This window comes from Rhincodon typus, chromosome 26, assembly GCF_021869965.1.
Source record: "Rhincodon typus isolate 14 chromosome 26, sRhiTyp1.1, whole genome shotgun sequence".
In the NCBI taxonomy this organism is placed as follows: Eukaryota; Metazoa; Chordata; class Chondrichthyes; order Orectolobiformes; family Rhincodontidae; genus Rhincodon; species Rhincodon typus.
The window spans coordinates 15,396,244-15,409,344 of NC_063357.1; the positions used below are offsets into that span (position 1 = coordinate 15,396,244).

A 13,101-nucleotide genomic window follows, 5' to 3' on the forward strand; every position below is an offset into this window, starting at 1 on the left:
GAATGGCACAAACGTATGGTTTCGGTCACAAGATGTATCCCTGGGTTATACTCCTTTGCAAATGTAGGCCACAGTGGCAGCTTTCATAAATGTAAGACATTCGGACTGCTTAGAGAAGTTATTGATGCAATTAAATGAGAAGATATTTATAACGGGTGTAAAATTTGTACTACCTAAAGTTATTTGCAGAAGATACTAAAATTTACCATTATATAACTGAAAGCTGTCAGCAGAAAGGACTCTCAGAATTGGAAAAGAGAGACATTACTAGTTTTCTCTGGGACTAAGGTTTTGCTTTATTTACTCTTTTGCTTATTGCTGTTGTCCTTGTCTTCTATGAGATTCCCCTCTCATTTCATATTTGCCTGGAAAGAAACATGGTGAAATAAGAAAAAAAAATTCAGGAACATGGGGGAAGAAGTTATTTGATCAGATAAACTACGCCTTTGATCTTAATTGCCTTTAACTTTCATTCTAATTTCTCTATAAAAATACATTTTGATGAACAGGAAAGTGTATTGTTGGGGTAAATTAATATATAGGTACAAACGCCTAGGTTATTAAAAACAAGCTCATTAGTATCAAAAAGTGATCAAAAAGAAATGAGTGTGTGGAGCTGGAGGAACATAGCAGGCCAGGCAGCGTCAGAAGAATGGGAAAGCTGATGTTGCTGTGTTCCTCCAGCTCCACACTTTGTTATCTCTGATTCCAGCATCTGCAGTTTTTGCTGTATCAAAAAGAAATGTCTTATCAAAGAGCTTTGACTCAATATATGAAACAAAGAAAGTGCTACTGCAGTTTACAGAGAAGTGATTAAGTCCTGTTTATAATATTGTAGCAGTTCTGGATATTTTTTGAATTTTTTTTGAATCCCTATAGTGTGGAAACAGGCCTTTCGGCCTAACAAGTCCACACTGACCCTTGGAGCATCCCACCCAGACCCATCCCCTTATAACCCACCCAAGCTACATCCCTGAACACTATGGGCAATTTAGCATGGCCAATCCACCTAACTTACACATCTTTTGGACTGTGGGAGGAAACTGGAGTACCCAGAGGAAACCCACACAGACAGGGGAATGTGCAAACTCCACACAGACAGTCGCCCGAGGCTGGAATTGAACCCAGGTCCCTGGCGCTGTGAGGCAACAGTGCTAACCACTGAGCTGCCCCAAATATTAACCTTAAAAATATATTACTGGCATGATGTAGAGGATGAAGGAATTGAACTGTGCAACTAGTGAAATTGGATAAGGTGAAGTGATTTACTTAAAATATTTGAGGGAAACTGAGAGGGTGAATAGTCTATGACTTTGCTTTGGTAGTGTAATCCAGAATATAATCATGTAAATTGAGGTAATACACTGAAATAATTGCAGTTTTTTCACACAGGTAGTATTAAAAATATGAAACTACTCCAGAAGATCATAGTCAAGCTAATTCGAAATATTTGAAAGCAAGGAGATTCTTGATTGACTGAATCGCTGCCCCCTTCCTGTGTTCTTCATGATGGTTTTTAATATGAAAATGCTGTTTGTATGGAATAACTGACTGTAAAAGAAAAATGCTTTTTTAGGCATTCCTACATCTTTTACAGCTGTTATTTACACTTAAAATTTATAATTGGCATATATAGGTACAGAAAATAATCAAAAAGACAATGGGAACCTTTAAATCTGGAGGGCAGGAATTGTTTTATTGTTGTCACATGTACTGAGATACAGTGAAGTGTATTGTTTTGTGTGCTTTACAGGCAGATCAAACCATACAAATTGCATCAGGGTAGCAAAATAGAGTGCAGAACACACTGTTACAGGTGCAGAGAGAGAGATCAGAATTAATATTTGAGAGGTCAGTTCAAAAGTCTGATAATAGCAGAAAAGAAGCTGTTCTTGACTGTATTTGTACATTGTTTCAAATTTTTATATCTTTTGCACAGTGGAAGAGGGTACAAGACAGTATGACAGGGGTGGGAGGGATCTTTGGTTATGTTGATTGTGTTACCGAGGCAGTGAGAAGTATAGATGGAGTCAGTGGATGGAAGGCTGGTTTGCGTGGTGGGCTGGGTTCACAATTTGCATGGTGGGCTGGTTTGGGTTCACAGTTTGCGTGGTGGGTTGGGCTGGGTTCAGAGTACAAGGAGGAGGCAGTCAAGCTTCAGCTGTGTAAAGCAGTGGTTAAACCACACAAGGACAGTGAGCAATTTCATGCACCACACCTTTGCAAACAAGTATTCGTCTTGTGAGATAACAGGATTTCAAGGGTTGCCTTATGAGGAGAAGTTAATCAAATTCTAGTTTTATTTCTTGAAATTTATAATGTTGTGTTGTTCTGATCAATTTTGGAGATATTAGGTGGAACTGAGGCTAGTTAGAAATAATTTTCAGTGATTTGGGAATGTCCAACTTAGGGAGTTGTGGTGCAATGTGGAAGAATTGCCTGAAAATTTGAATATTTCAAGAGTGAAATAGGAAATACTTGTAGGTGATAAAAGTTCAAAATATTCTTTTGACAAATGACAGTTGATGGCTGATCAGTTGCTAGGTTTTTATTACCCAGAGGTATTAAAGAATATGCGGCAAATGTGTAAATAGTTTGCAGATCAGCCACAATATCATTAGATGGTGGAATTGACATAATACACTGCTCTTGCGCCTGCATTCCTATTTGACTAAGTTATTCAGTTTGAATAGAGCCAAAACCCATATTGTTTGTTTATGCAATTTCATTGTGAACGAATGGCAGCTGTAAAGAAAGCTTGTTTCCTTTTATCTGTTTTGCTTGTTGCAAATAAGGCAGGATTCTAAGTTTCTGTTTTCCATTAGAAATATACTTCATTCCCCTCTATTTTCACTTTGAGTCTAAAGTTTCAAAGTGTTCTCATTTAGTGTGCCTGCACAACATGCAGCTTTTTGTTGTACTTTGCTACTTTTGGCATAGCTCTGTGCTTGATTGAGAAGTAGAAATAAGTGATTGTGTAACAGACATGTTCGTGTGACGATCAACACTTGGTCTGTACTGCCATGTTACAAGTATGTTGATGATATTGCATGGCTGGAAGTTTATTAGGTATGACTATTTTGAAAATTTTCTAAGGAAAAACTCAGACTTAGTCTTTGCATTATATCCTTAGTTTAATTCACGGCTTTGTCTTAAGAACATTCTCATTCAGAGTGTTTGCAAATTCAGTAATTTGCAATTTTTATTTTTCAGTTGCCCATGTTCAAGAGACCTCATTCATGCAGAGGCAACAAGAATTAAGACATTGTGAACACAGATAGTCAGACGACTAACCACACAGTAGGATGCCGTCAACCAACCGAGCAGGAAGCCTAAAGGACCCAGAAATAGCTGAACTCTTCTACAGAGAAGATCCTGAAAAGCTGTTTGTGGATTTGCGAGAAATTGGCCATGGCAGCTTTGGAGCAGTTTATTTTGTAAGTATGTTATTGGGAAAGAATTAAGTTAGGTACTTTTTCCATTCTGGACTGTCATCCTAGACAGAAGCTATGTATTTCTTTTAATTACTGATTTACACTTGCACTTCATTTTTTAAGGAAAGTTCTTTTATAGTCTTGCCGTCTCAATTATTTTGTCTTGTTTTATCCAGCCTTATGGCAATTAAGTACTAAAATTGATGCTTTTTGTAAAATAACCTGTTTTAACATACTATGACCTCTTCATAGCAGGTAGGACTTGAATCCCGACCTCCTGGTTTTAATGCATACATTAAGGTGGCTGTAATTGTTCCACCTTTCTATGTGTAGCTCAAATATATTAACTTATTAAAGCGCACAGAAAATTTTATGAAATATTCAGCTCCTAAATGTTGTTAATGTCTAGCTCACGTCGGTAGATATTTTCATTTCTGATATCTAAAGCATGTTCTTGAAGTACAGCTTTAATTCTCTTCCTGTAGTATGTAATTTGCCCTATCTCTGAACTTATAGTTCTTTGGAGATTATTCTCAAACCCTTGTTCGCTTTCATTAAGTTATGTGAAGAATTTGGTTTGTTATTGCAGAAACTTTTCTGTCTAACAATTTTTTTTTGTGGCAATCCCAATGAAATTTTAACCTTATTAACTTGATGTATGTTAGAAGGCATGCATACTGTTGATTCTTACTGACCACTTCATTGTATAGGCCATTAACAAATTCTAGAATTCAGAAATATAAGGGAAGTATTCCTTTATGAAAAATCTTGTTTGGGGCGAGAAAAAAGCCAGTGGCCTGCCTGAGTGTGTTTTTTTTTGTGAAGGCTCCCACATTACTATGTTTGGAATAAGTATATGTGCTTATTTGGCAGGGACAGCATTTGAAACCGAGAAGAAATTCTTTATTTTTCCCATTTGAAAAGGTAGAGTCGAACGTGGATTTCATGTAACAAAATTGCTTTGAGACAAGGCTGCAAGTTTGAAAAGATTGTTACAACAAACCACTGTGTGCAGGCAGCACTTGAGTAGAATTTGGTGCTAACTGGTATTACAATTAATGACTTAATGGATTACTGTCAGCTTTGAGTTTCCAAGTCCAGGACAACACAGATGAGCCTCCAGCTGCATATGCTTTATCTTAAAGCTGAGAAACATTTGGAGACAAACTGTACCGGTGCGGGAGGAAAGATTCCTAGAAGTTATGCTGCTATGATGGATGACTGGAGATAGATAGTGGAACATTAGGAAGGAAATCTGTTGACTATTTGAAGAATGAAAAGAAGGCATAGTTGAGACGCTGCACAGAGCTCTTAGGGGTGAAATGATGCATGATATTGAATATTTGCATGGATGTATGGGAACGTGCAAGTTGGAGATCACCAGTAAAACTAGAAAACATTTTGTTAGAAGGAAATGTGTCCAATCTTAAGGTTCAAGAGGCTGAAGGGGAGGGGGAAGTGGTTGGCAGTCAATGCACAAAGTTAAAGAAGGCAGATAGGGAGTTAAAGGGTGTGATAAACTTAGGAGAAGTTTTCCATTGCTTGCACAGAATAAGGATGCAAATAAGGATGCCCCTATGTAGTCCAACATCAGTTTCAAAGATCAACCCCTACCTGGCCAAAAGTATTTCATTACGGTTGTTAATGTTCAGCATCATTTCTTAAACTTCGTAATATTTTATAGGCACGAGATGTTCGCACTAATGAAGTGGTGGCTATCAAGAAAATGTCATATAGTGGCAAACAGTCTAATGAGGTGAGTACATTCCAAAAATATGTTTTAAACAAATTCGCACACATAATTCCTGCCAGTTGCAATTAAGTGAGAAAGAAGCGCATGGGCAGATGTGATCTGTAGTTTCTACAGAATGCTAAGAGATGGAGATAAAAGAATTTGCGAGTCAACATTTCTAGAAGCTGTATGTAAAATAGAAGATGTAGGTTGCTAATCTGTTTTGTCTATTTGACTGACAATGAGATCGAAATCAGAGTACTTGCATGAATTTGGACCTGAGATTTTTTTACCTAGGCCACCAGTAGGAAATGTCATTTGAGACATGCCTGAACAGAAACTTGTATTTGTTAGCCAAGTTCGATTTTGTTACATTTTGTATTTTTACATGTATTTATTATGTTGCATATGCAAAGTTACTTGAAATGTGACGCACAATTGCATGTCAGGTGCAATGTTTTTGCACAAAATATGTAGCTACTTTGATTGTGAACTTTGTACGGTGTCTTGTAGATATTCCATTAAAAGTGGGAATTTTAATTGTGCATTTTTAAAAAATAACTGCTGATCAAAGTTACTTTACTGTTAGGCATGTGAAATTTTATGCTAGTTATTTTTCCAAGTACTTTGAAATAATGTGTGGAATACTTTGCAGCAAGTACAAAAATGTCAGTCTATTTTAGAATGTTTAGCTACATTCTTAGAGGAAATGCTAACCGTTCTAATTCTGCATCCCAAATAATTATTCTATTGAAACTAACGTTCTTTATCATGGCAATGAAATTTGCCAAATTCTACTATGTCTTTCATTTAATAATATGTTGCATTCTTTAATAACTTAACTTAAAACACAGTTAGAGGGTGATGGTGGAGGGGTGCTTTTCAGACTGGAGGCTTGTGACCAGTAATGTCCCACATGATTGGTGCTAGGCCTCAGCTTTTTGCTATTTACATAAATGATTTGGAGGTGAACGTAGGAGATATGGTTAGTAAGTTTGCAGATGACCTCAAAGTAGGTGATGTAGTGGACAACGAAGAAGACTACCTCAGTACGACAGGATCTTGATCAGATGAGCCAATGGGCCGAGGAATGGCAGATGGAGCTTAAGTTAGATCGGTGTGAGGAGCTGCATTTTGGAAAGGCAAATTAGGGCAGGAATGATAGACTTAATGGTAAGGACCTGGGGAGTGTTGCTGAACAAAGACTGTGGAGTGCAGGTTCATAGTTCCTTGAAAGTGGAGTTGCAAGTAAAAAGGATAGCGAAGAAGGGTGTTTGGTATGTTTGCTTTTATTGGTCATTGCATTGAGTATAGGAGTTGTGGGGAGGGTGGTGTCGTGTTGCAGTTGCATAAGACATTGGTTAAACCACTTTTGTAATACTGTGTGCAATTCCAGTCTACCTGCTAAAGGAAAGATGTTGTGAAACTTGAAAGGGTTCAGAAAAGTTTTACGAGGAAGTTGTCAGGGTTGTGGAGGGTTTGAGCTATAGGGAGAGGCTGAATAGGCTGTGGTAATTTTCCCTAGAGCTTCGGAGGCTGAGGGGTGATCTTATAGAGGTTTATAAAATCATGAGGGGTGTGGATAAAGTAAATAGACAAGGTCTTTTCCCCAGGGTAGGGGAGTCCAAAATTAGAGGGCATAGTTTTAATGTGAGAAGGGAAAGATTTAAAAGGGATCTAAGGGGCAAGTTTTTCAGAGAGTGGTGCATGTATAGAATGAACTGTCAGAGTAAGTGGTGGAGGCTGCTATATTCCAATATTTAAAAGGCATATGGATGGGTATATGAGTAGGAAGGGTTTAGAGGGATATTGACCAAATGCTGACAAATGGGACTAGATTTATTTAGGATATCTGGTCGGCATGGACAAGTTGGACCGAAGGGTCTGTTTCTGTGCTATTTAACTCTCTGACTCAATGACAGTCTTACATTAACGTGAAGTCTAGGTGCTAAAAAGAGGTATAGTACTGATCGAAAGAACTTAAAAGGGCTTGCACGTCATCAGGATATTTCACAATACCTGATATTCAGTTAATTGAAATGTTGTAAAGTAGAAAGTGTTACGTTGAACAAACCTGCATAAATGAAATGAGATAAATGGCCAGTCAATCTAGCATTGTTTGAGGAATAAATCTTGACCATGACATCACTTTTGACTTAATACAAAGGGATCTTCTACATCTGCTTGAGTCAGCCGATTTGGGTTGTTGTCAGGTTGTAAAAGAAATACTTCCTAGCAATGCAATACTGCATTCAACTATCATTCTGCCATTTGAGCTCAAATAAGGTGCTTGAAGCCATAATTTTCTGAATGAATTGAGTTGCCAATGAACCAACTGATATTTGCAAAACTGATCTTTCTATGAAATGATTTATTCAAACTTCTTAGAAATTTAAATGAGGCTACTGAGTCCAGTAACTACTTCAGTCCATAATCCTATTTTCTGCAGCTCACTCACTATGCATTGCCATACTCTTTTGTTCTTTATGGTTATTTGGTCTTCCCATGTTATAAAACTTTCATCCCCTTCAAAGGGATGATACGTTGATGAAATGTTAATTTTAGAAGTAGGTTTACTGTCCATCATGCATAAGATTTTTTTTTGCATGAGACCCTCGAAAGCATATTCATTGTTTTGTTTTACCCTCCATTCAATGCCATTTCCATATATATAAAATAATTTTTTGGAGCATATACCAAAAGTAGGCTAATACATAAAGTAAATATTCATTATCTCTACGGGTGCAAGTAATTTATCATCTGATGAGATACTAAGAACTGCCAGTGCTGGAGTCAGAGCTAACCGTGTGGAGCTGGAGGAGCACAGCAGGCCAAGCAGCATCAGAGAAGCAGGAAAGTTGACGTTTCGGGTTGGGACCCTTCTTCAGAAATGGGGGAGGGGGAAGGGAGCTCCGAAATAAAGAAGGGAGGCGTGGGACTGGGGAAGGTAGGTGGGATGGTGATAGGTGAGTGCAGGTAGGCAGTGGTGGGGATTGGTCAGTGAGGTGGGAGGAGCAGATAGGTGGGTGAGAAGATGGACTGGTTGTCAGGCCAAGGAGACGGGGATGAGAGGGACGGTTGGTCATGGGATGTGGCCAGGGGTGGAGAGATTTTGAAACTGGTAAAACCCACATTGAGACCATTGGGTTGTAGGCTCCCAAGGCAGAATAAGAGGTGCTGCTCCTCCAGTTTCCAGATGGCATTATCGTGACACTGGAGGAGGCCCAGGATGGACGTGCCACCCAAGGAGTAGGAGTGGGAGGGGAGTTGAAATGTTCGCGATTGGAAGGTGTTGTCATTTGTTGCGAACAGAGCACAGGTGCTCTACAAAAGAGTCTCCGAGCCTCCACTTGGTCTCAAAGATGTAGAGGAGGCCGCAGCGGATGCATCATCATCAGATGATGTCTGTGTTGCCTTGTGTAGTTTTGTTTGTGTTTGGAATCAAAATTTATCCACTTATTTGGAGAATGTACTCTGCCCCCAAGTATACTTTCCATTATTCACATAATTACAGCGTAAGTGAGATTACCTATTTCAACCTCCATAATGTTGCTCCACTGTCCCTTGTCTCAGTTCAAACCTTCATTCATGATTTTGTTACCTTTTCGACCTGACTACTCTGAGTGGAAAAAATTTTCTTGGTGGTCTTGATTGTATTATTGCCTGCTCAGATGTTTGCTTTTTAAAATGTCTTTCCTTGGAGTAGCAGCTGACTTGTCAGTATCACCACAGGGCGCTGTAGTTAAAATCAGAAACTCAGCCTATGCTGAAAAATGAGAACACAAACTACTGAATAAATAAGTACATGGAAGTGAGATTTTGGCACAGCCTCCATCTAGCAAGCTGACTGGAGAGGGGAGCAAGGATGAATATGCTCTTTGTCCAAGTCACAACCCTTTAATTGAATCAGGTAGAAACGTGTCTTTTTTTTTTTTTCAGAACTGTTATGCATTAGTTATGTGTAGTTAGTGTTATGTTTCAGATCACATTTATTAAGTAAATAGTTTGAAAACCTAACTCCACTAGGTAAAAGTGGAAACAGTTTGGCTCAACCATTCTGCACAGTGGGAAAGTTGAGCTTTAATATAGGACTGTGATTAATAGTAGTAGCTGGTGATGACATTCCAAAATGAACTTGTAACATTTAAGTGACTGTATTGAAAAAGCTAGAAGATCTGTGAAAAAGAGGTGAAAGACTATTGGAAGAAGCAATAAAGCAAAAACATTTTTCAGGCTTTAGTCAGTAATTAAATTTTCCATTAAATATTCAAGTTGACTTGAGCTAGTTAAACTTTCTGTGGAAAAAAAACTATATATATTTTGCGTTTTGTAGTTCAAATTTGTACTTTTGGGGAAATTGTTGACAAATTAACAGGTATATAACTTACAGCACTGGTCTCTAAATGTGTTTCAAAAGAGTGCTATTTTCAACGTTTTAACTGAATTTGATAATATTTTTCCTGTTCCTTGTCTAATATTTACTTCATGATTAGTTAAATCATCCAAAGTGTAGTTAATAGTGCTTAGGTCGTGACAGTAGATTAACAACTGATATACAAACCACTTTTCAACAGGTACCAAGTTAGTCCTACATATTTCCGTGTGCACATCTGAACATTAACATAATATATAAATGTTTTTTAAAAAATTGTGCTTTGCATTTCCTGTTTATAACTCTCTTTTTGTAACTTTTTTTCTCTCAATGGAATTAAATTATCCATCCTTCATGTGTTCTTTGCCTGAAGGCAGGTCTAAGGTTTGTTGTCTGACAGTACTTTATCCTGAGCTGTTTTTCTTGGCGGTTTCGTCAGTAGTTTACTGTTGGCTTCCACAGTCGGGGAAGGGGAGGAGGTAAGTCCCAAGTCGACCTCAGCCAGAACAGTAATCAAACCCATGCTGGTAGCATTAACCTGAAGCAACAAGCAAACTGTGCTAACAGGCTTCCAATGGGATTATATATCTAAATAATGAAATTCTCATTTTATAATTGGAAAAATATGTAATTTTTGTAATGGTTTGCTGAATTAATTGAATAAATCTTTCTTTTTGAGAGCTGTCAGAATCATTTCTTTGTAAATGACCACGCTAAATTTATCAATTTCATTTTGTGTACCTTTTTAATAATATCCATTTAGATTTTGTCTCAATACCTAAATTGTTCCCAAATGTTTAGGGTCGATGCGTTTATCCAGTGTAGTGAGGAAAAATAGACTAGTGTTTGTGCTATCACTTTATTGACCAATGTCAAAAAGTGCTTTACAGTTAGATATATATTTTGTTTTGAAGTGTAGTCTCTATTGCAATGCGGTAACTCTGTAAATAAGAGCAGATTTGTAAAATTTCCCAGAATATAGTAATTGCATTAACATAGCCAAATTGGACATTTTTTCTGTCTGTCCTTGCAAATGTTGAAGCATCCAAATAACATTATTTGAAGCAAAGCTAGAAGACCATTTTCAACGTCTTTAGGATACTTAAATGCCAAATAATGATCAAATTAATGGGTTCAGTCCCCACAGTACAGTAAAAAAAAATCAGTTTAATAATGTTATTTTACTTGTTCAATCAGGTGTACATCAAAACTCTGCCCACTTCACATATCTCAAACTCTCATTGTTATAAAACTGCCTATCCTCCCACTTCCCAAGAGCAAAGAAAATATGTAAAACTAAGAAAAATTATTTATTTAGGCTTTTTATGAAGAGAATGCCTGGTCAAAGCTAGGAAGTTTTCATTTTTGATATGCCTGAATATTTAGAACTCTGGCTCTTAACTAATGATCCTTCAACAACAAAAGGAATTTTTTTTCTCTATTCAGTAGTGTGGAAGTGTCTTAAGATGCTGGCCAGGTTGTTTTACTTTCCATTGAAATGTTTTTGAAGAGGCCTGCATAAGGACATTTCTTTTCAATGCTTGAATTCTTGACAGTTTTGGGAAATTCCAGTCACAATTAGCTATATTTCCTTTCTGACCATGGATAAAACTAAGGTAAATAATAATGGCCTCTGGTTTGCAAGGTTTTTGACAGTGAACTATCAGAGGCAGCAATTAGTGAAATCACTTCATCTGATTAATTTTCCCCTTAATATTCTTGTACTGCTGCTAGGAACCTATTAAACATTACACCTCTTTGAAGAAATGAGACTGGACTTTTATATTGTGATCTGAGTAATAACTAGTACTGAACAATCTATCTGGTCTTACGATAACATTATATTTTTGGAGCATTATTAAATTAGATTTTTTTTTAAAGATAGCTTTAAATTCAGTTTCTGTGTACATCCGAATCTTTACTTTGGCTTCTAATTTTTTATTATAGTGATTTCGTTACTAATACTTTTCTTGGCTATTTGTCCGAATTCTTTTAACTTGTTTGGCATCTTAAACACTTGATGACAACTCTAAGGCTTAATACTAGCAATTCCCATTAAACAACACTGAATCTAAGTTCTTGTCACAGACATCACTAGACTTCTTAGTGCAATTTTCTTCAAGGCCAGTAGCAAGCAACCTTGCTTTGCTGACAGCAAAATCCTGGCCCATGTTGGAAATTTTAAAAGTTGAGTTTGATCTTATTTCAAAATGTTGCACATGATTACATTTTACTTGCCATTTGAGGTGTTAGGAAGAACTTTATTCTTGCAATATTAAATTTAGCTGAAATAATTATCAAAAATATTTCTTTAATCCATACTTGTGCCTACTTTTTATTCTCTTTTTTTCAAATAGAGTTGAATTTTTATTTTTTAAGAACTCGTGTCATTTGTTACCACCTGCGTAACATTGTTCAACTTTACCCCCTTTTCAGCTCATGCTTCTGAAACTCTCGTCCACACCTTTGTTACCTTAGACTGAACCAATTTAACCTACTCCTTCTGGTCTTCCATGTTTGTACTCTGTAATCCAACAATCTGCCTGTTTCTTAAATTGCAACAAGTCCCATTACTCAACCATTATGCTCTCTGACTTGCATCAACTCCCAGTTGACCGGAATCTTGATTTTTAAAATGTTCATCTTGCAATTCCCTCCATGGGCTTGCCTGTCCATCTCTCTAAGCGATACCAACGTCTGTGGTATCTGTACTACTCGTAACTATGGCTCCTTGTACATTTGAATCAGATTTGTTCCACCATTGTGATCATTCCTTCAGTTATTTTGGCTCCAAGTTCTGAAATTCCCTCTGTACTATTCTTCTTTATGGCACTATTTACACCTTCCCCTTTGACCAAACTTTTGGTAATCCAACCTAATGTTTACTTTGTGATTTGTTGTCATGTTTTTGTGTAATACTCCTGTGAAGCGACTTTGGACATTTCATTATATTAAAAACACTATGCAAGTACAAGTTGTTATCACCTTTTTAATGAATACTAGGTTTCACCATTCATTTGCAGATGGCGATCAAGTTTAGGTTAATAGATATTTTAGATAGCTTTTCAACCAAAAGTTAAACCTTTACGATCAAGAAGCTCTGCTGTAGAAGTTGAGACCACTTAGATAACTTCTTCTGCATCCTTAAGAAAAGCTTTAACGTTGGGCAAAATACAGGAAAGCTGGTGCAGAAAACAATCTGCAACAATATAATGAAGATTCCTAAAACCTGTGGAAGGAATGCATTGAATGATTTGTAGCATGTTTTTGCTCTGTTTTCATTCCCAAAGTTAGATGGCAAGCAAAAAATGCCGCTAATTGGCTTTGCTGTCGTATCATTATGTTAATCTTGGATTGAGCACTTTTTAGTACCAACATTTAAGGTGTTTTTTGACTGTCACTGACATATCACTGTTGTGGTACTGATAATAGCACTCATACAATGGGTAATGTAAAAGATTCTAGCTTGTTAAACTGTAGGCTCGTTGAGAAGGCCAAGCAGCATCAGAGGAGCAGGAAAGCGAGACCACTTAGATAGCGAATAATTGTTCGCCTGAGTCGGC

General features: G+C 37.2%; 1 protein-coding gene across 5 annotated transcripts in view; it reads left to right on the forward strand.

The window, feature by feature from the left end:
• Positions 1-13,101, forward strand: part of taok1a (TAO kinase 1a) — a 163,478-nt gene that overhangs the window by 73,711 nt on the left and 76,666 nt on the right. For all 5 annotated transcript variants that reach the window (XM_048612459.1, XM_048612458.1, XM_048612460.1 and 2 more), the window contains 2 exons: positions 3,214-3,437; positions 5,119-5,190. In XM_048612459.1, the coding sequence (XP_048468416.1) occupies positions 3,306-3,437; positions 5,119-5,190 (204 nt within the window). In that variant the 5' untranslated portion in view covers positions 3,214-3,305. The remainder of the gene's footprint in view (positions 1-3,213; positions 3,438-5,118; positions 5,191-13,101) is intronic.